The sequence below is a fragment of the Channa argus genome, chromosome 12 (assembly GCF_033026475.1).
Source record: "Channa argus isolate prfri chromosome 12, Channa argus male v1.0, whole genome shotgun sequence".
Classification (NCBI taxonomy): Eukaryota; Metazoa; Chordata; class Actinopteri; order Anabantiformes; family Channidae; genus Channa; species Channa argus.
In genome coordinates, this window is record NC_090208.1 from 8,298,828 (window position 1) to 8,318,909 (window position 20,082).

At 39.7% G+C, this 20,082-nt stretch overlaps 3 protein-coding genes and 1 long non-coding RNA gene across 5 annotated transcripts; 3 read left to right on the top strand and 1 right to left on the bottom strand.

The window, feature by feature from the left end:
- The first annotated feature begins 2,649 nt into the window (after window positions 1-2,649).
- Window positions 2,650-4,759, top strand: LOC137137662 (ladderlectin-like). Of its 2 annotated transcripts, none has more exons than XM_067524215.1 (7): window positions 2,650-2,901; window positions 2,993-3,078; window positions 3,185-3,220; window positions 3,511-3,620; window positions 3,758-3,892; window positions 3,974-4,085; window positions 4,425-4,759. In XM_067524215.1, exons 2-7 carry the CDS (start codon window positions 3,018-3,020, stop codon window positions 4,505-4,507), a joined length of 537 nt encoding a protein of 178 aa, XP_067380316.1. In that variant the 5' UTR covers window positions 2,650-2,901; window positions 2,993-3,017; the 3' UTR covers window positions 4,508-4,759. The 2 variants fall into 2 exon arrangements, with proteins under 2 accessions (XP_067380316.1, XP_067380315.1); XM_067524214.1 differs by having other exon boundaries at window positions 2,761-2,901; window positions 2,989-3,078.
- Window positions 4,760-6,051: 1,292 nt separating this feature from the next.
- Window positions 6,052-14,240, top strand: LOC137138369 (uncharacterized). Its single transcript, XR_010915938.1, has 3 exons — window positions 6,052-6,336; window positions 11,646-11,854; window positions 13,664-14,240. It is a non-coding gene; the product is annotated as an uncharacterized lncRNA (long non-coding RNA).
- Window positions 14,180-15,987, bottom strand: LOC137138368 (type-2 ice-structuring protein-like). Its single transcript, XM_067525491.1, has 8 exons — window positions 15,830-15,987; window positions 15,649-15,735; window positions 15,242-15,310; window positions 15,084-15,116; window positions 14,902-14,999; window positions 14,678-14,812; window positions 14,483-14,588; window positions 14,180-14,318 (listed from the first exon to the last, which is right to left on the bottom strand). Exons 2-8 carry the CDS (start codon window positions 15,704-15,706, stop codon window positions 14,242-14,244), a joined length of 576 nt encoding a protein of 191 aa, XP_067381592.1. The 5' UTR covers window positions 15,707-15,735; window positions 15,830-15,987; the 3' UTR covers window positions 14,180-14,241.
- A 1,872-nt stretch (window positions 15,988-17,859) lies between these two features.
- On the top strand, window positions 17,860-19,438 carry LOC137138374 (ladderlectin-like). The gene is made up of 5 exons (XM_067525502.1): window positions 17,860-17,975; window positions 18,056-18,177; window positions 18,270-18,404; window positions 18,597-18,705; window positions 18,789-19,438. Exons 2-5 carry the CDS (start codon window positions 18,157-18,159, stop codon window positions 18,854-18,856), a joined length of 333 nt encoding a protein of 110 aa, XP_067381603.1. The 5' UTR covers window positions 17,860-17,975; window positions 18,056-18,156; the 3' UTR covers window positions 18,857-19,438.
- The last annotated feature ends 644 nt before the right edge of the window (window positions 19,439-20,082 follow it).

The window sequence follows — 20,082 nt, forward strand, 5'->3', positions numbered from 1 at the left end:
TGTATAACCATGATTTTAGCACCGTGACCAAAGATATATCCACTTTTGGTGATCTTTCATTTTCAACCAGCTAAAATTGCACTGCGTACTGGTCAGGTACAATTCCTTCTGTTTAAGCCATTCTGTCTTTATTATTTGGGGTCATTGTCCCAAATTCTACTGAGCTGCACCTGGCGGACAGCCACCCTGACACTAATCATATAAAGCTATACATTTTATTATACACCATCAGTTGGGATTGAAGTGAATTCATCTGTTTACTTAAACAAACTAGCTGGTTGGTGGATTCCCCTTATGAGTTGATAAGATCTGGTCTTGTTGGGACTGAAAAGGAATAATAGAAGGTGCTTCTCCAAAAGGTTTGCTCCTCTTTGTTCTCTCTAATCTGGGGGAAGACCACTTCGGTATATCTGATTTGTAAGAGTCACTGACTCACTGAAGTGATAAGTTGGTCTTTACTTTTAGAATTGACCATCATTTTAAACATCATTTAACACATGATAAAGAAAATCTGATGATTCCTGTTTTGACACCAAGACATAAAATCTGAGCAAATTCAATTTTTTTTCTGTTTCCTTTCTAGCGCGTCATTGCTGCTCACAGAAAAAGGCGGCAAGTGATGGAAACAACTGCGTAGTGTGATTGATTTTGTGCCTTTTAACAGGAGCAAACTGAATGTGTTATGGAAAGAGTGCATTTATCACAACTCTACTCTGCAACATGATCTGTTCTTTCTTTTCTTATGCTAAATTAAAAGGCTTGAGACTTTAAACATGCTGGTATACAAGTTTTTGTAAAATCAGATTTATGTAAGGGTGTAACTTCACAACTGATCATAATATTTTAGAGTAAACTGCTCCGTCATCTGAAGATTTCAAGGACATTTCTGTGAAGGCATCCTCACACCATGTACACTGTCAGATGAATAAACTATCTTTTATTCTGATAGAGAAACTGTAAAAAGAAAGGAGCAGAATGGGCAAATGTAACTGTCTGCAGTGCAGCCTTGTGCTCACAGGATGGTGCTGTGGTTGGCTTCTTCAACACTCCAGGACACTGAACGACCCTTCAGCTTTTCCATTGTAGCTGTTAAGAATCCACGAGCTCCACGTAGTGGATATGTAGTGTTCTGAAAATTGTTAATGCTCAATAAAATCTACTTTGCAAATAAATGCTGCAGAACATTTCCTTTATCATTCACATTACTCATCTCTTATCTGAAAACTCTCAAAGGTCTGTTGTAAAACTAGGCATCCAATCCTAACAATGAAATAAAGACCCAAATCTCACCACAAGGTCAGTCCTGGTAAACATCATTAAACCCCACAGTATAACATTTTCATTTTATTTTATTTTTTACAAAGCCTAATCATATTACTGACACCATTACGCACCACTGTGTAGTGGTAAGAAGATCTGCAAAGAGATGTGGTCAGTGGAGCTTTTAATAAGTGGAGGGAACTATCTGTCTAACTATCCAGTAATGCATCTAACTGCAAGTTTGTGGTTTTTGCACATGAGCATTTCAATGTTGTGCTGCTTTTACTCCACTACAGTTCAGAGGGAAATGTTGTACTTTTGTTAAGTGTTCTGACAGATTTACCCATTGTGCAGATCTAAAGTGACTGAATTCACACAGAATATTGAGGAAGTAGAATAATCAAAAGGGAAGTCCAGGCTTTATTTCAACAGTGTTATCATTTTTTCTCTGACAGATCATTTTGACAGGAAGAAAAAAATATCAAATTAGTGTCAAATCATTACTCGACGCAAGCAGAACTTATGTTTCATCATCTCTGCAGGCAATGTGCAGATGGAGGCAAAGTAACATGAAACACTGGTTCACCTCTGCTCCAGTCCTGTCAGATTCCCAGCAACGTATGTGCACAAACGAGCTTAAACGAAACTTTTAGAAAAATAAGTTCAAACTATTTAAACTCCTAAACTGAGGCTGTACATCAAGCTGAGGCAAATATAGCATCTACTTACTACCACACTTTCAAGAGCAGTCAGCACTGAGCTTCCTCTGATGATGTTACTTATTCAGTTTTTGATGGTCGCTATGAATCTTAACTCCTTTATTCCTTCTTTATTCTATAAGTGATCAGCTTCAGACTGAAAAACCAAAAGCAATTCAACCGGCAGCGTCAAGCTCCTCTGACTTTGGTCTGCTCCCATTCAGCTCTGCACCTCACTTGTTCATGTAAAAGATAAGAATTTATTAGGCAAGAGTAATGCAAAAGTAAGCAGTTATCATCTTACATAGTGACTTTGTAACAAATTACACAGAAGTAATATGCATACATGTATTTTAGCAGTACAGTTGCAGTAAAATGGATTCACCCACCAGCACAAATTAGGTATATTGTCAGAATGTATAAACCTTCTGCTGCTTGCAATGAACAAATCAAACAAGAAGAATTTAAATAGCTCAACACAACGATTCTTACGAGTGATTTCTCCAAAGTCAACACAGACTGCAACTGTTTGCATTCATGTCAATGATTGTCTCAGACAGTATTTACACTAAAAGAGCACATGCATTCGATATGTTTGAGAGTGCGAATTATGTCTTTGTCACAGAAAATACATGTACATAAGAGTAGATGCACAGTAGAGCATTTCTGGGTGAAATCAGATATGAAAGAGAATTAATGTTTTCAGAAGACTTTATCTGTAGTCTCTGCTGCTCCAAGATCTTTCTATTTTCATAACCAATGTGTAAATTGAATTTGGACAAAATGGAGAAAAAGGACTTGTATTTCTACATGTTGTCATGTGTGTCCTCAGTTCCTCATTTCACGAGAGATGATGAGATAAGAAGCTGCATTTAAGAGCTGTTTCTTCTCGTTTGTTGCCTCCACACAGGAACATTGAAGCTACGAGAAGAAAGAAGAGAAGGTGATTTCTAACTTCCCCTTTTAATTTGTTCAGTTTCCAATGTTTTTATCTTGTTTTAATGGTCTTTGTTTGTTCTGTTGACTAAAGGTAGAAATCTGCATTCTCTCACCTCTGCCATGAAGATTCTGGTTGTGTGCTTCCTTGGTTGTGCTGTGGTGGTTCTGGTCGGAGCTGCAGGTAAATATGTCTGAGTACTAAAAACCACACAGAGCAATTGTTTCTGTTTCTCTGTATAGTGATACAAGATAAACCAAGTCAATAACTGCTGTTTCATACTGTCCAGCTGCTCAAGAAGAAAAGGCCCAAAATGATCAAACAGGTCAGTTTGTATTTTTATTTGAAAAAAAAAAGAATAATGGAAGTGTGTAGTTATCGATTTACTAGAAAGTAATAAAAACCGTATGTGATCATAAAACCAAACTGTATAGAGGAACCAAAGATTCAAGCACAATGTTGATCATTTATGCTTTTAAAAATGAACTTTAACATTGTTATTCAAGTAAGAAATAGTTTGACAATGTTTATTTTTTGCTCATAAATTCTGATTGAAGAGAATAAAGAAGTTATCAGAAAACTTAACATCAATAATTATTCTTTATATGTCATCAGCAAGCAATGATCTGATTAAGAGGTACTTCGTTTGTCCGAGAGGTTGGACTATGATCTATGGTGGTTGTTACATATATGTTCCACTCGCCAGGACTTGGGGCAGAGCAGAGGTAATCACTAAGTCTACTGTTTTTTTTTTTTTTTTTTATTCACACACTTGTTTAATTTGCATTTGTTTAATTCTGCCATTGCACTAAGTTTGGGCAGCTTCACTTTTTATTTTTTTTTTTGTATTTATCTGCCGTAGAGAAACTGTCGCTCCATGGGAGGACATCTGGCATCTGTCCGAAGCCTCAAGGAGTACCGTGCAATTGAGAAGATGATAGCAGTTACAACCTCTTATGACAAAACAGCGTGGCTTGGAGCCTCTAATGCAAAACATGTATTTGATTTTTTACTACACAATGTTTTTCAGGTATTTAATAATAATGGGTTTATATTTACTGATTTGTTTGTCCTGTAGCCAAATGTCTGGCGCTGGTCTAATGGTGAGGCTTTTATATTTTCCTACTGGTGTCGTGGAGAACCTAACCACGGCCATGGCAGGCAACACTGTTTGCAAATGAATTATTCAGGTAAAAAGAAGATACTTTATTTCTAATTAGTGCTTCATGTATAAACGGGTTAAAATATAAAAAGTCAACATTAATTCAACCTCCATCAAATCAGATAAATTCTAGTTGTATCAAATCAGTTGAGGTTTTGCAATACACAACATTCATAACACAACTTAGAGCAGGACGTTGTCTTTGTCCTGTTTAGTTCCAAAGTATGTCAGGTGATACAGTCACCCTCTGGCATTTTCCCGTTTAAACTCACATTTAACCCCCTTCGAAAAACATTTGGACGCCCCTGCTTTACACATTTTAGCGGTTTGGTTTGTGAAGTCTGACTGTCTTCTGTGTTTTTGGTAGTTGTAGATCGGAAGTGCTGGGATGATCTGCAATGTAACGCTCATCGTCCATCTGTCTGTGCAAAGAACAGGAGAAGGGATTGATACAGTGACATTCCAATCCACCCTAAAGAATGTGGCATATGTTGGAGTTAATCTGTGCACATTCATTGGTCTAACCTGAAGGTCTCATATCTCATCTCACAGCTTCTTTGGCATCGCTCTCATGCTACTTAAGGAAGGAAGCGAAAGGTGAAGAAAATCGCTTGATTGTCTCTTGCTTTGTAGAAAGAATGATTTTAGAACAACTAAACTCTGCAAAGTGAACTGTTATTTCAGGCCTATCAATAAAAAATATCCAGCATTGCAACTAGTTTTTCTGTGTTTGTTATGGGCATTTTTATGGGCAGAAAGGGAAAACCTGTCAGTTCAAGTGTGCAAACCTTGAATCCATTCATGATGTTAAAGTGTATCATTAAATTAAAAAGATAGGAAAAAAAGTTAGGCTATGTTGTTAATCACTGATCTTTTTAATGCTATGGTTAAGTTAAGTTTTGTTAAGTTAAGTTCATAGAAATAAATTAAGAGGAAATACAAAAAAATGAATTTGGTTTAGACAATATGTGTGTATAATGAAACACAGGCTTGGTTTTCTTTAAAATAATACAAAAAACAAACATAGCTTCCCCTTAGACCTGTAGAACAGTTTTAGAAACTGACTTATTCTATCAGATCTGTTTGATGGGGATCTATACACTGCAGAAGACCCTTTCTTTATGTGGTCTGAGCACAAACAATTCTAATACATCAGATCAGAAAGCAGGTTTAACTCATATGTGCCCAACACATGCCCACTCACTAAGCTCCAGCTGATGCTATGTCCTCTTTTTCTGAGGACCCTTGGTCCCATGTGTATATTTTGTGACGCGGTTACCACAGTAATCACAGCACAACATGTGGCTTTTTGTTTGCCTCCTCAAGCTTGTCTAGGCTGTGGGGAACTGAGCTACAATTAAAGGGTGCAGGGTGTCTGTTTACTTAAACAAACCAGCTGGTTGGTGAATTCCCCGTATGAGTTGATAAGATCTGGTCTTGTTGGGACCAGTTGTCAGATTGACACTGAAAAGGAATAATAGAAGGTGCTTCTCCAACAGGTTTGCTCCTCTTTGTTCTCTCTAATCTGGGGGAAGACGACTTCAGTATATATATAAATATATATATTTGTAAGAGTCACTGACTCACTGAAGTGATAAGTTGGGCTTTACTTTTAGAGTTGACCATCATCTTAAACATCTCCACCATAAAGTTTATGACTCTCAGTGCTCTACTTTGTATCATGGTGACCAGAGCTGCTGGTAAGTGCGTGTTGTTACATACTAAAAATAATAATAACCAACTGCTGTTTCAGCTCTTTCAGAATCAAAGGAGAGAGATGGGGCATTGGCTGAAATTCAAGAACAAGAAATTCAAGACTACATATTTCGTCAGTCTATTACACTTTGGCTGGAAATAAGTTTACCTAATTTGTCTTCTCCAGTAGAGAAACACGTCAGGTTGCCATCGTGCCAAGGGTTGCAAAAAGGATTACTGCTGTGAAGGCAGTGACTTAACACAGGCCAGGGCCCCAACACATGTTTATTTGACCCCATTGTAACTTAAGTTCATATTCTACACTGTTCTTTTGGCGCATTTGATTTACTAGTTTACCTTATTTTGAGATATCTGCACTTCAGTCTTCTGCACACAGACAACAACATAGTGAGCTTTGATTAAGTGTTGTTACCGATGTTCGCCACCAGAGGGAGACGCCCTTTAGCCAGCGTTTCTGTCGGGAGTTTACAGGCAGCGCAGACACACAATCATATAGCGCTAAGACGAGACACGAGACAGAACTATGCTAACAACAGTGCACTGCTTGGTGTGTCATTTTGCAGGTAAGCTGACATGGTATGAAATACAGGATTCATGTGTCATATAAAGTACAGGGTTATGAGTGAAGTGGGAAAGTTGGCTGTTTGCTCCCATTCAGTGTGTGTTGGCACGAGTTAGATGTTAGCAATGACACTGCAGCAGTTAAGCTAACTCGGCCATTAGTATTAGGATTTGATTGAGACGTGTTTAAATTGCCTTTCATTTAACTGTAAAGATGTCATGTGTAAGGACTGGTGTCGCAGCAGTGCTGTTTCATTATTGGTGCCAAAATTAATTAATAAATATGTTTCTGTCGGGACTTTACAGGCAGCGCCGACACACAATCATATAGCGCTGAGACGAGACACGAGACAGAACTATGCTAACAACAGTGCACTGCTTGGTGTGTCATTTTGCAGCTTTGTGAGTAAAGAGAGAACCCACAAGATCCTGTTTGCGTGTTCTGGTCAAGTGTGCTACAAAATGTGGTAGCTGTGCTACTGAGAAGACAGTGTGAGGTTGCAGAGGCAACACAAACGAAATGGCGCTGGAGCACCTGCAAGACCAGTTGAGTGAGACCCTGGTATCTCTTAGGTTGGAGCAGCTACAAGAGGTGTGTTTGCAAGCAAAAATCTCCACTGACAAACAGTCCAAAAAGCACATGCTGATCAGGTTAATAACTGAAGCAGCAGAAATAGCTGTTGAAAATGAGGAAGAGGAAGTGGCTCATGAGTTTTTGGTCCACTTATTAACAAATGCTAAAGAGGTGAAGGAAAGAGGAGACCCAGCACAGGGGACAGGGCTTGGGCAAGCAAAGGTGCTGCTATACTGGCCAGCTTACAAGAACAATATGCAGAACTACAACTGAGTTTTCAGACCTCTACCAAGAAACTTGAGGAGGAAATGTTGAAGCTAATTAACATAATAACTAGTCAGCAACAAAGTCATGCTTCCCCTCACCAACCAGCCTTGTCCACAGTTACACAGTCACCTGAAGTAACTATTCAGAGGGAGTTCCAAATTAATGGACAGATTGGAGAAAGAGGGCAGAGGGACAACCTGTCTTATTCTAACCTCATCCACCAGATTGACATGGGACTAAAGAAAAACCATAGTGAGGCGGAAATTATTGAGGCAGTGGTCCGAGCTATAAGCCCTGGGCTGAACCTCCGCCATATGCTGGAGATTAAAACAGACCTCACTCTTTCCCAACTGCGCACCATTTTAAAGGGACATTACAAGGAGGATAGCTCTGTAGATCTGTACCATCACTGATAAACATCACCCAGGATAATCACGAGTCCCCACAAAACTTCCTCTTCATGGCGATAGAGCTGAAAGAGAGACTGTTAGCGTCTTCCAGAGAGCCTGGTAAAGATGAGCAGTACAGCCCTGAGCTGGTTCAGAGGAAGTTCCTGAGAGCTGTGCGGACGGGACTAATTAGTGACAGTGTGAAATACCAGTTAAAAAACTATGTGGATGACCCAGCCGTCACTGATGATGTGTTGATTGCAAAAACAAATGAAGCAGCCAACAGCAGACAAAAACAGCAAGCAATCTGGAGATGCTGATAAGCTGATTGATGACAGTATCCAAGATTTAGAGAACAAAAGGGTTGTTAGAACACACGACATTGGATCACAGAAAAATGACATGACATCAGTGACAGTCTTCTCTCTCCAAGACGAAGAGCACGGTTACTCTGCTTGATCGGGAAGAAATTGATGATCACCTGCCTGTTGAACGGGGTTGAGACAAGAGCATTGTGGGACACTGGGTCACAAGTCTGCCTGATAAATGAGAAATGGAGACAACGGCACATCCCAATTACCACATTGAAAAGTTTTGCAGAAATGCTTGGGTCAGAAACACTAGATGGAAGAGCATGGAACCAGACACCAATCCCGTCCCCGGGTGGGTGGAAGTTAAATTTAAACCCCCATCAGATCACACCACACAACTAGAGCTCTTAGTCCCAATGCTGGTAGCTAATGAAGGTGGTGTGGCTGAAGAACCAATCACTGGATACAATGTAATCCAACATCTGTTAGAGAAGGGCATAGACTCACCCCTTGTGGTTACAGAGTCTGTCAGTGCAGCATTCTCTTTTGACTGCAAAAGGACTGAAGTCCTTCTAAAATTAATGAGAAGTGGAGACGATAGGCGAGGAGAGGGCATGGTCAAAGGAGGAAAAGACATTATGACTATTCCCCCAGGTCAGACAAAACGACTTCGATGCAGTGTACAAGTAGGCCCCCTCCCAGAGCAACAAGATGTCCTTTTTGAGCCCCGCTCACACCCACAGCTCCCGGAGGGGCTGCATATTGAAGAGAGTGTGGTGCGGTTACAGAGAGGCACCTGGTCCCGCTTTACTATCCCAGTGACAAATAACACTGCTCATGATATCCATCTCCCTCCAAGAACCATACTGGGGCAGACCCAGGTAGTTAAATCTATCTCCCCTGCACCTGCAGAACCGGTGGGAAAGTGTCAAACACGAAGGGTGAACCAAAAGCCTCACGAAAAATAGAAAATGGAGGCTAAGGAGACAGCGCAAGGAGACATGACAGCGAATGGTGATAAAAATAGCTGGGACCCTCCAGTCCCCCTCAGTCATCTCTCTTTAGCAAAACAGCAGCAGGTCAAACAGCTCTTGAGGGAAGAGTGTAGAGCTTTTTCTCGGGATGAATATGACGTGCGGACCGTCCCATCACTGCAGCTCAAGATACGCCTTAGTGACCCCACACCAGTGAAGAAGACATATGTATCCGTCCCCAAGCCACTTCATAAGGAGGTAAAAGAATATCTGGAGGATCTGTTGAACAGAGGCTGGATAAAGTCAAATCAAAATCTTCTTACTCCAGTCCTATCGTATGTGTTAGGAAAAGGGACGGAAGTCTACGTCTGTGCTGTGATTATAGGTAGTTAAATAGGAAATTATCCCAGATCGCCACCCAGTACCCCGAATACAAGATTTGCTCAACAGGTCGATGGAGCAGTGTCTAGGAGGACTGCGAGATGAGATATGCCTACCATATTTGGATGACAATCTGGTCCATTCTAAGACATTTGTTGACCATCTCAGCGACCTGACAAGTGTATTACACAGCTATAAGAACCATGGACTCAAGTTAACACCCAGAAAATTCGAGATTTTCAAAAATCAGGTGAGATTTCTAGGGAGGCTGGTCACAAAGGATGGCTATACTCTGGATCCTGCAGATATGGCCCCTTTGCAGGCCTTGAAGCAAAGGAAAGTCACAAATGTAGGGGAGTTAAGTAAGTTGTTGGGATTTGTTTCATATTATCACAGCTATATCCCAAACTTCCCTCGCATAGCCAAGCCTCATTATGACCTCCTTGCCTTAGACAAAATTAGGAAAGGACAGTACAAACAAGTAAAACAGGACAAAAACAAGTGAAACAGTGGAGGCCAGTTGCCATCATGTCATCCAGTCAAATGGTTACAGGGACATCAGCAGGTACTCTGACAGCTCATTGACCTTTTTTCTCATCCGCCTGTGTTAGGATATCCTGACTTCGAGCAGCCATTCACCCTACATGGCGATGCCTCGCAGGAGGGGCTTGGGGCAATGCTTTATCAGAGGCAGCAGGGAAAGTTGGCTGTGGTTGCATACAGTTCCTGGACTTTAACAGCCCCAGAGAAAAACTACCACCTTCACTCAGGAAAATTGGAGTTCCTGGCTCTGAAGTGGGCCATATGTGAGAGGTTCAGGGACTATCTGTACTATGCACCACCCTTCCCAGTTTACACTAACAATAACCATCTCACATATGTGCTCACTACTGCCAAGCTGAACGCAACCACCTATGGGTGGGTAGCGGAACTCGCTGACTTCCAGTTCTCCATCAAGTACCGCCCCGGCTGAGCAAACAACGATGCTGATGGTCTATCACGTATGCCATTTGATATGGAGCAGTACATGGACACATGTACACAAGTAATAATGCCTGAGGTTATGAGCAGAACAGCCCTGGCTGTGCTCTGCAACCATCTCAACAGTAGTAACTGAAAATAATGACATGACTAATGACATTAGTAGCAGAAATCCCTAAAACAACCTTAAGGGAAGCCCAAAGAGAGGACCCCGTGATTGGTGAGGTGCTCGAATATATCCTGTCAGAACAGTGGCCAAAGAGTAGAAAACAACTCCACAATAACAAGAAAATAGCTGCACTGGTGAGGCAAAAACCAAGATTTCACATGGACACTGATGGGCTGCTATATCAGAAATCGGCCAATCGAACACAGCTACTCCTGCCAAAAAAATACCACTAGCTTGTGTACAAAGAACTCCATGGGGAGATAGGTCACCTTGGAGTAGAAAGGGTGTTGACCCTCATCAGGGACCGCTTCTATTGGCCTTACATGCAGAAAGATTTTGAGCATCACATCACACAGGTGTGAAGCTGTCTGAAAAACAAACGCCCCACCAAACCAACTAGAGCCCCTCTCTCAAATATCATTATTACATATCCATTCGAGCTAGTGTCCATTGATTTCTTATATCTACAGAAATGTAAGGGAGGATATGACTATATTCTTGTCATAATGGACCACTTCACACGGTTTGCTCAAGCTTACCCCTGTTGAAGTAAAGCTGCCAAAACAGCTGCCAAGAAGATATTTGGAGATTTTGCACTGAGATTTGGTTTTCCCACAAGAATCTATCATGACCAGGGGAAGGAGTTTGAAAACAGACTGTTCTTTAAGCTTCAAGAATATAGTGGAGTTAAAGCGTCCTGGACCACATCATATCACCCACAAGGGAATGGCCAGGTGGTCCACGCTTACAATTGCACACGGAGTGAGGCCACAGGGTGCAGTATGCACCTTATTTCCTCGTTTGGCTGTAAACCGCCGACCACCTATTGATCTCATGTTTGGACTTGCTGCAAAAGATCAAAGCTCATCTCACATAGATTCTGCTGAGAAATGGAGGGCAAGAATGACAGAAGCCTATGTAGCGTCAAACACCGCCTGCAAAGAGGGAGTAAGAAGAAAGCCCTCTATGACAAAAGAGAAAACTCAGGTCATTCTGGGAAGACCAAGTGTTTCATGTAATACAGAGGAAACACCAGGATAGCCCAGTGTATGAGCTTAAGCCTGAAAATGGATGACTAAAAGGTTTATTATCAGTAACATTTGTTAGGGACATAGGAAAATTGTAACATTGCCTGCATAATAATGTGTTTTGTGAGGCATTTGTTGCAATAATTCAGATTTTATTCTTATGAAACGTTTTGAGTAAATGCTACACACCGTTTATATCATAGTGTGGATTTTATTCTAATAGTTTCACTTTTCTAGGAGGATTTTTGGTTGTGGACTGATGGGACCCCTTTCACCTTTTCATTCTGGTGCAGCGGAGAGACTAGCAACAATCACCCGAGGAGGTGTATGAAGATGAACTATGGAGGGAACTTGTTACAAACACATGCAGAAACATACTGAATACACTTTAATGCTACTCACAGAAGAAGGCGGCAAGTGGACCATAACGATGACTAATGCAAATGGTGAGTTGCAACTTCACACATTCCAACCTTCTTCCGACTCCGTTTCCCTTGATGAAAGTGCCATATCTTTCATTCATTCAAAAAAATATGCTGCACCACAACATAATGATGAACTCATTAGTTTTCCCAGCAAAAAGCATTAGACCAACACAAAAATCTAGCTCTAATAAAAGAGGGATGGTGTAATAGTAACTGAAACAGCTGTGTAGTCTGGTTGATTTTGTGCCTTTAATAGGAGCAAACTGAATGTGTTATGGAAAGAGTGCATTTATCACAACTTTACTCTGCAACATGATCTGTTCTTTCTTGTCTTATGCTAAATTAAAATGCTCGAGACTTTAAACATGCTGGTATACAAGTTTTTGCAAAATCAGATTTATGTAAGGGTGTAACTTCAAAACTGAATATAACACTTTAAAGTAAATTGCAGAAGATTTCAAGGACATTTCTGTGAAGGCATCCTCACACCATTCACGCTGTCAGATGAATAAACTAGCTTTTATTCTGGTAGAAAAACTGTAAAAAGAGTTTAAAAAACTTTCACAGAAAGGAGCAGGATGGGCAAATGTAACTGTCTGGAAATGTAGTGTTCTGAAAATTGTTAATGCTCAATAAAATCTACTTTGCAAATAAATGCTGCAGAACATTTCCTTTATCATTCACATTACTCAACTCTTATCTGAAAACTCTCAAAACTTATTTTTTACAAAGCCTAATCATATTACTGACACCATTACGCACCACTGTGTAGTGGTAAGAAGATCTCCAAAGAGATGTGGTCAGTGGAGCTTTTAATAAGTGAAGTGAACTATCTAACTATCAAGTAATGCATCTAACTGAAAGTTTGTGGTTTTTGCACTTGAGCATTTCAATGTTGTGCTGCTTTTACTCCACTACAGTTCAGAGGGTTATGTTGTACTTTTGTTAAGTGTTCTGACAGATTTACCCATTGTGCAGATCTAAAGTCCTAAAACAAAATAGAAACAACTACTGTTGTATTGTTAGGGATCCACCATGTGAATCTCTACAGAAATTACAAAAGGCCTGAAAAACTATTTGAATACTGCAGAAACTGCACAAATCTAAAGCAGGCGTAAAGCAACACGTAGTTTTAGTGCAATTGCCGAATAAAATCCAAATATTTCAGTACAACTGTCAAAGGGAGCACAGTGTTGATGAACATTCAATTCAGTGAAGCCGCCCTGAGCAAATAAAAGTCGACATAGTGATTATCCTTATTTATAATGTGTGAGATGCTCCTGTAAAACGCAGGCACAGATCCAAAACAATTAAACTCTACCTGTGTAAATGTCCTATGAAGCTGTTCCACTTGAACTTACAATATTTTTAGGCATCCACCCATCCTTTCATCCGCCCTCTGAACTGTTTATTCTTCTCAGACTCACAGCTGCCTGCTGTCACACTGTGTGGGAACATTTATTGTATGGGGACTTTTGCAAAGGCTTCATAGATGGATAGTTATGTGGATATTATATTGACATCGCTAAGCACTGTGGTGGAGAAAGTTGACGTCTTTCATTGACCGAACTCCTGGTTCTAATCACAGATGACAACTGCTCGGCATTAGTTGAATGTAACACACACTTTCCACGTCTTTGTACCAAATAACCCTGATGACTGTTATATCCATTTTCTCAAACACAGTATACATGTTGCTAAATATTCTCTCAGCCAGATTTCTACATATTTACAAAAAAAGTAAAAAAAAGTCCAAGAACTGACCCTTGTAGGACCCATATACTTATTGTTCACAACACTCAAGTTTGATCAGAGCTTCGTTTTTTTCAGGAAACAATCTGTATTTCCTGTCCAGGAGTCTGAAGAAGGAAAAGATCCAGAGGCTTGCTGTCCACAGGCACACAACACAATGACCCCAACAATAACGAACAGTTGGGAAAGCTGGGTCTAAATAAGCAGGGGAACAGGTGAAAGCAATCAGGATAAACGAGCTGGGTAAAGAAATCAAAGGAACTAGGAACAGGAAGTGGCACAGGGGGAAGTAAACCTGGAGAACAGGGACAGACTAAATACAGGGAACAGGATCGTGACAATAGAAAGATTTAACACAGACTCACAGAGCACCGCCATCTTTTAGTGCTTAACTTTTATTTTTGATTTTTTTTTTGCTGAATAGAAAAAAAGAAAAAAAAAATCCTTTATCAAATTATTAAAGGTAGAAACCTAAGGGACAATCAAGCCTTCCCCTCCCTCCTTCTATTTATTTATTTTTTCATTGTTGTAGTGCTAGGGTACACCAATAGGAAAGAAATAAAGTATTTTGTTTAAGTGTATGAAGAGTGAGAGCACAAAGACACATCTGCCAGCGTTTTTCGCCGGCGATTTAATTCCCTGCTTCAGGGCAGGACTCACAAGAGGATCATTCCACAAACAGACGGGAGAAGAGCATCGCACTGCATGTCATCCAAGCATCCAGACCCATATTCTGCAAGTACACAGGAATCATTCATTCAAAGGTGAACGTGTTGCATTAGTATGTTGATATTATTGCACATTTAGGGCAATGACAGAAACCAAACAGCTGGTTTGTATTATTCCTTAATCAGTTACACCCATTGTACTTTGTGTTGTCAATGTTGGTTGATTTACCTTCAAAAGTTATCTGGAGACAGTCGTTCATGTGCTCAGCATCCTCTTCATCGCACCAGTTATGAAACACATTAAACCAATCATCAATCCAGGACCAAGAAGGATTCTGCCAGGCAATATAGAAAAGAATATCATATGAAAATCCAACGTAGATTCAACTTTTAGACGCGTATATTAATGAATTACATCAAATACCTCTGGTGTTTTGTGGCCTCCAACCCATACTTGACTATGAACATCACCAGCTTTCTGCATCTCATTATAAATGTCATGAGCTTGCTCATCGAATAATACAGAGGCAAGGTTCCCCCCCATGGACCTGCAGTTGTCCTAAAGTAGACATGAACACAATATTAACTGTATGACATCAAAATGTCCCCTATCTTATGCGTGGCATTATAAGGAATACGGATGTTTACCAGGGCTTCATTCCAGGTCATGTTTCTTGAAACAAAGAGGACACATTGAGTACTGTACATACTCCAACCGTCAGGGCAGGAAAAATGCCAGCCACCCTCTAAAGACATATACAGAAGAAACATTTTATAAAGAGTTTAAAGAATATGTATAGTTGGCATATACCATGTATTTGTCCACATACCTGTTACCATACCATAACCTGTAGTGGTTTCGTCTGCAAATAAAACAATTTGATATTGCAGTTAATGACTGAAACATGAGCTCTTTATGTATTCATGGGTTATTCCCATTACATTGTATATATTTATCCAGATTTGAAGGAATATATTAAACGGTCACCTGGAGTTGTTAGCTCTGTCCAGTATTCATCCTCTGACACTGAGTATTCATCCTCTGCTTCTGGAGTAGCTAGATGGAAAGTTTGACACACTACTGAGCACTTGTTGGGAGTTAACATTATCTACATTGCTTTTCCTTTCTTTTGACTTATCCTTCAAGTTTAAACTTCGCCACACATTAATAATATGACTTATTAAAAATAAGTGTGACGCAATGTTGTTTTGAAAGTGTTCACTAGGATTTGTTGAAGCACGCAGAATTACAGAGGTGAATTATTCAGAGTGACGTGGTTCAACGTGCAATAGTTACTGTAAAGTGTGGTGAAGTAGAAGCAAACAAATTTAAAAAACAAAACAAAACGGACCACAATTATGTTAGTCGATACACTTCTGCCGGTAAATACTCACTTCCTCTGGTCAGTGGCATTACAGCACACACCAGCAGAGACAGAGCCAGAATCTTCATGTTGGAGATGATGCAGATGTCAAATGATGCTGATAACCATTAATAAACATAGACTGACATTAATAATTTGTCTACAGGGAGCAAACAACTACATAAACAGCCAATAATGAGTTTGTAGCAAACCTGCTGTAGAATTATCCCTCGTCGTTGGCAATGCTGAGTAAGGATGAGCAAAGAAACACCAGCCGATGGATACACTTGGTAACAGGTGTGAAGACGTGTCAGCGATTGTGACCCACTGTACAAATTCTCTACTATTTATCTAGTGATTGTATTGGTTTAATATCCTGATTCAGGTGAGCATCACCTGACAGCTTCTTTCAAATGTAAATGTTACTGCCCTCTAAAGAAAACTGTTTGAAAATAAATGAATGCTTTTCTTTGCTTTCTGTTTCAGTTACTATTACACCGTCCCTCTTTTATTAGAGCTAGATTTTTGTGTTGGTCTAATGCTTTTCGTAGGGAAAAGTAATAAGTTCATCATTATGTTGTGGTGAAGCATATTGTTTTGAATGAATGAAAGATACGGCACTTTCATCAAGGGAAAAGGAGTCGGAAGAAGGTTGGAATGTGTGAAGTTGCAACTTACCATTCGCATTAGTCATCAACATATTCTGGTTATGGTTATTTTTGATTAAATTGCATTCCTCTGAAAAAACCTAATTGCAGTTTAGTTGTATAGTAATGTCATTTTGACAGTGTTGAGGGAATTTGGTAGATGAGTAGGTTAGATATTAGAATACGTGTGAGTGTGTGTGTGTGTGTGTGTGTCTTCTCCCCAGGTCGCTGATGGCCAAAGCAGGCTCACCTGGGAAGCAAAGTGACCTGGAGGCATAAAAGGCGAATAAGAAGGAGCTGTGGCGTCTCTCGTTTTCTCTCATACTCTCTCTCATACCACTGACACAGATTATGTTTGTGTATGTTTTTGTGTTGCAGTGTTTTGATGATGTGCAAACGGCCAGTTGGGCTCAGAGTCGCCGGCAGCTATTGTTTTCCGTTGTATTCGGTTTTGGTTTTGTTTAGCTGGAATCTGAAAGCCCATTGTGTGGCTTGGTCCCAGGTTTCTTCTGTGTTTTGTTTCTTTTGGCTGAGCTCACTTTTACCCTCATTTGTGTTTTGTTACTAAAAATTGTTTGAACTTTGGTATTTTCATGTTCCTCGGAGCCTTGGTGATATTAGAACCGTACAAGGGTAAACAACAGCAATCTTTATATCTACCAAATCTGGCAGAGATTTGAAGAGAATGTCCAGAAAATGTGAATTCAAAAATTATTGATATGCTATTATACACAGTCAATAGAACTGATTCTCCATCCACATCCAATAAAGCAATGCACAGAAGAAGACACTAAGATGATATTGTTAAATTACCTCCAGTCTTTTGAGACTATTGTTTATTATCACTTTATAGCTTGCAGATTACACACTATTATGCTTAAGTGTCTCTGGGCAAGACACTAAACCCCTTACAGCCCTTTCCCCTCCCCAGCTGTGCAGTGCCGGTCCAAGCCTGGTAGAAATTGGGGAGGGTTGCGTCAGGAAGGGCATCCGGTGTAAAAACTGTGCCAAATCAACATATGGACAATGATCCGCTGTGGTGACCCTGAACTCAGGGGATAAGCTGAAAGGAACAACAAAAAAAAAAGCTTAGCTCCCACCCCAGAAAAATGAAACTTTAATGTAAACATTTGATGAACCGAACACCTGTAAAGCAGGTAACTCTATATGTGCTTAGATGTGCTTTTTTATTGAGTAATCTGTTCTGTGACCCGCCAATAAATGGGGTGGGGTTCTAGCAATTAAGTGTTTACTTTGAACAAACTGTGAGTTGTGGAACGATGTTTCACTGTATATAAGAGCTGGTCTTTTTCAGCATATATAGAACGATACATACGCTCAGAGTGACACTGAGAAAGAAGAAGATAAATCCTCCACCTGGTTTGCTTCATTTTTCTCTCACTAAGATTTTTGGCTCAGCATCACAGTAGTATAGTGTCACTAACCTGTTTGTCTCTTTTCTTCAGATCTGCAAACATCTGCATCATCTCCACCATGAAGATTCTGACTCTGTCGGCTCTTCTTTGTGCCATGATGGCTCTGACCAGGGCTGCTGGTGAGTATCAGAGCTTCTGCATGTTTGACTCATTTTGTAAATGACATCAAAAAATGTAAACAAAAACATATCCACAACGCAATAATCGCCAAACGCTGTGTTCAGCTCTTTTAGAATCAAAGGATGGAAATCTGACAGTGGGTGAAGTCCAAGAGAGTGAGTAGATGTTTTATTTGTGCATCCCACTCTGTCAGGAGACTCTGTATTTACAGTTTATGTCCATTTGTCTCCCTCAGGAGAGCCTCCTGTCGTCCAGGTCGACATCTCAAGGTCGACATTATGTCCCAGGGGTTGGAGTCGATAAAACAGCCGCTGTTTCGTCTACGTTCCCCGAACCATGACTTGGGCTCAGGCCGAGGTTGGAAATGATTTTAAATCACTGCACAAGGTTTGCTATTTACTTATTATTCCTTATTTAGTTTGGTCTCATTCTGTTTGTCTCCACTGTAGAGAAACTGTCAGTCCATGGGTGCAAACCTTGCATCTGTGCATAAAGCTGAGGAGTATCACTGGATTCAAAGGATGATATCAGATCACGTTCATGCATATCCATTGACATGGTTTGGAGGTTCCGACGGTGAAGAGGTAAACCATTTGAAAGTAGAAAATAGCTGGCGACTTGCTTGATATATATTTACTGACCATAATATGTAGATGGAAGGTTTACAGTATCATAAATAAATCTTTAAATGTTAACAATAAATACACATTGAAGTTTTTTATGATATCAGCTCTGTGTTTTCCAAAACTGTGTGTGTTTTTTACTAATGTTACTAGGAGGGTGTTTGGTTTTGGAGCGATGGGACACCCTTCACCTTTTCTTACTGGTGCAGGGGAGAGCCCAATAACAAAAAGAGCCAGCAGTGTTTACAAGTCAACTTTGGAGGTAAAACGCAAATCACGCAAAATATTACACGAAACAACAATGTGTACATTCTAAAATTGTGTGTTTGTGTTTGATTCTAACAGATGGCAAATGCTGGGATGATAGCTATTGCTACTATAGCCTCCCTTCTGTGTGTGCCAAGAAAGTGTAGGGATTCCTGGGCTGAGGAGGGTGCAAGAAATTAAAAAAGCACCAACAAATTAATCTCTCCACTTCTTTTTTGCTGAAACACTTCGTAATAAAGGAAATGAAATGTGTAATTAGCTGGATCTAGATTGTCTCTTAGGTTTTGTGTCTTTCAGAAAACTGTGTTGTAGAAAAATATGATTTAAGCACAACTTTATTCTGCAGAGTGATCTGTTCCTTCTTGTCTTATCCAAAATAAAGTGTTAAGCACTGAACTGGTCCGTGAGTTTGTGTTAAACCTGATATTTTAAGAAAATAAAGTCACCACATCTCATCCTAACACCATTTAGAATTGTAATGTTAAAAAGTGTATATTGTAGGGGATATCATGGCAGTACTGATCACATATGAAAAAGAAATTCCAGAAAACCTGCAAACATTGCAAAAAATATTAGTTGCTGCCCGGAATGAAATGTCAAGACGCCTTGAGAGCTCAGAGTTACACATCCATTTTTGTTATTGTTATAATCCACCTGTTTTCAAATGGAATTTTGAGGATATGACCCTTGAGATGCCTTTTCTTGTTCAAGGGACTTTGTGCACATAAATATAAAAACTAACAAACATTTATCCAAAAACTAAAAAAAAAAACTTTTCTTTAGTAATTAATAAATAACACATTTGTTATCAGATCTGAGATCTGACTCTGTTTCACTTTGTATAAAGAAACCAGAAGGTAGAAGGGCAGAAATAGTGGAAATGGAAAGAAGATAACAAAACTAAAGTAAATTAAAACAAACATAAATAAATAAAGAATACATTGTACATGGAAATAACTTCCATGTATACAGTACTTGAGTAAATAAATTGCTGATGGCTTCTTCCAAAATGTAAAGAAACTACAAAACTGTAGCCCTAAGGTAACTTCTTTGGTGGAATTACCCTTTAACCTCTGCTCTGGCATGTGTTTGGTGGCTAACAGCTCCCAGAATTAAATGTGTGTAACTTTGTTGTTTAAATTTACTTTGGGGAAATAGAAGTTAAAATAATATTTACAGTGGGTGTTGTCTTTATTATTATGATTCCCCTTCTATACATACACTCATAAAAACCCATTCTTAAGCTTTGGAACTAATCCAAAACAATAAAATAGACGAGCCACGTGGCATACTCAGTGTCATACATACTTTACATACTGTATATACTTTTACATACTCAGTAAAAATCTTTTTGTCTGTTAAATAAATAAAG

Excerpts from the sequence above, each read along its gene's own strand:
- LOC137137662 (XM_067524215.1), top strand. The coding sequence starts at position 3,018 with ATGAAGATTCTGGTTGTGTGCTTCCTTGGTTGTGCTGTGGTGGTTCTG. Across the intron at positions 3,079-3,184 it reads GGTTCTGGTCGGAGCTGCAG|CTGCTCAAGAAGAAAAGGCC; the intron begins GTAAATATGTCT and ends CATACTGTCCAG. Across the intron at positions 3,221-3,510 it reads GGCCCAAAATGATCAAACAG|CAAGCAATGATCTGATTAAG; the intron begins GTCAGTTTGTAT and ends ATATGTCATCAG.
- LOC137138368 (XM_067525491.1), bottom strand. The coding sequence starts at position 15,706 with ATGAAGATTCTGGCTCTGTCTCTGCTGGTGTGTGCTGTAATGCCACTG. Across the intron at positions 15,117-15,241 it reads GACAGAGCTAACAACTCCAG|ACGAAACCACTACAGGTTAT; the intron begins GTGACCGTTTAA and ends TTTTATTTGCAG. Across the intron at positions 14,589-14,677 it reads GAGGCCACAAAACACCAGAG|AATCCTTCTTGGTCCTGGAT; the intron begins GTATTTGATGTA and ends ATTGCCTGGCAG.
- LOC137138374 (XM_067525502.1), top strand. The coding sequence starts at position 18,157 with ATGACTTGGGCTCAGGCCGAG. Across the intron at positions 18,178-18,269 it reads TGACTTGGGCTCAGGCCGAG|AGAAACTGTCAGTCCATGGG; the intron begins GTTGGAAATGAT and ends TCTCCACTGTAG. Across the intron at positions 18,405-18,596 it reads GAGGTTCCGACGGTGAAGAG|GAGGGTGTTTGGTTTTGGAG; the intron begins GTAAACCATTTG and ends TAATGTTACTAG.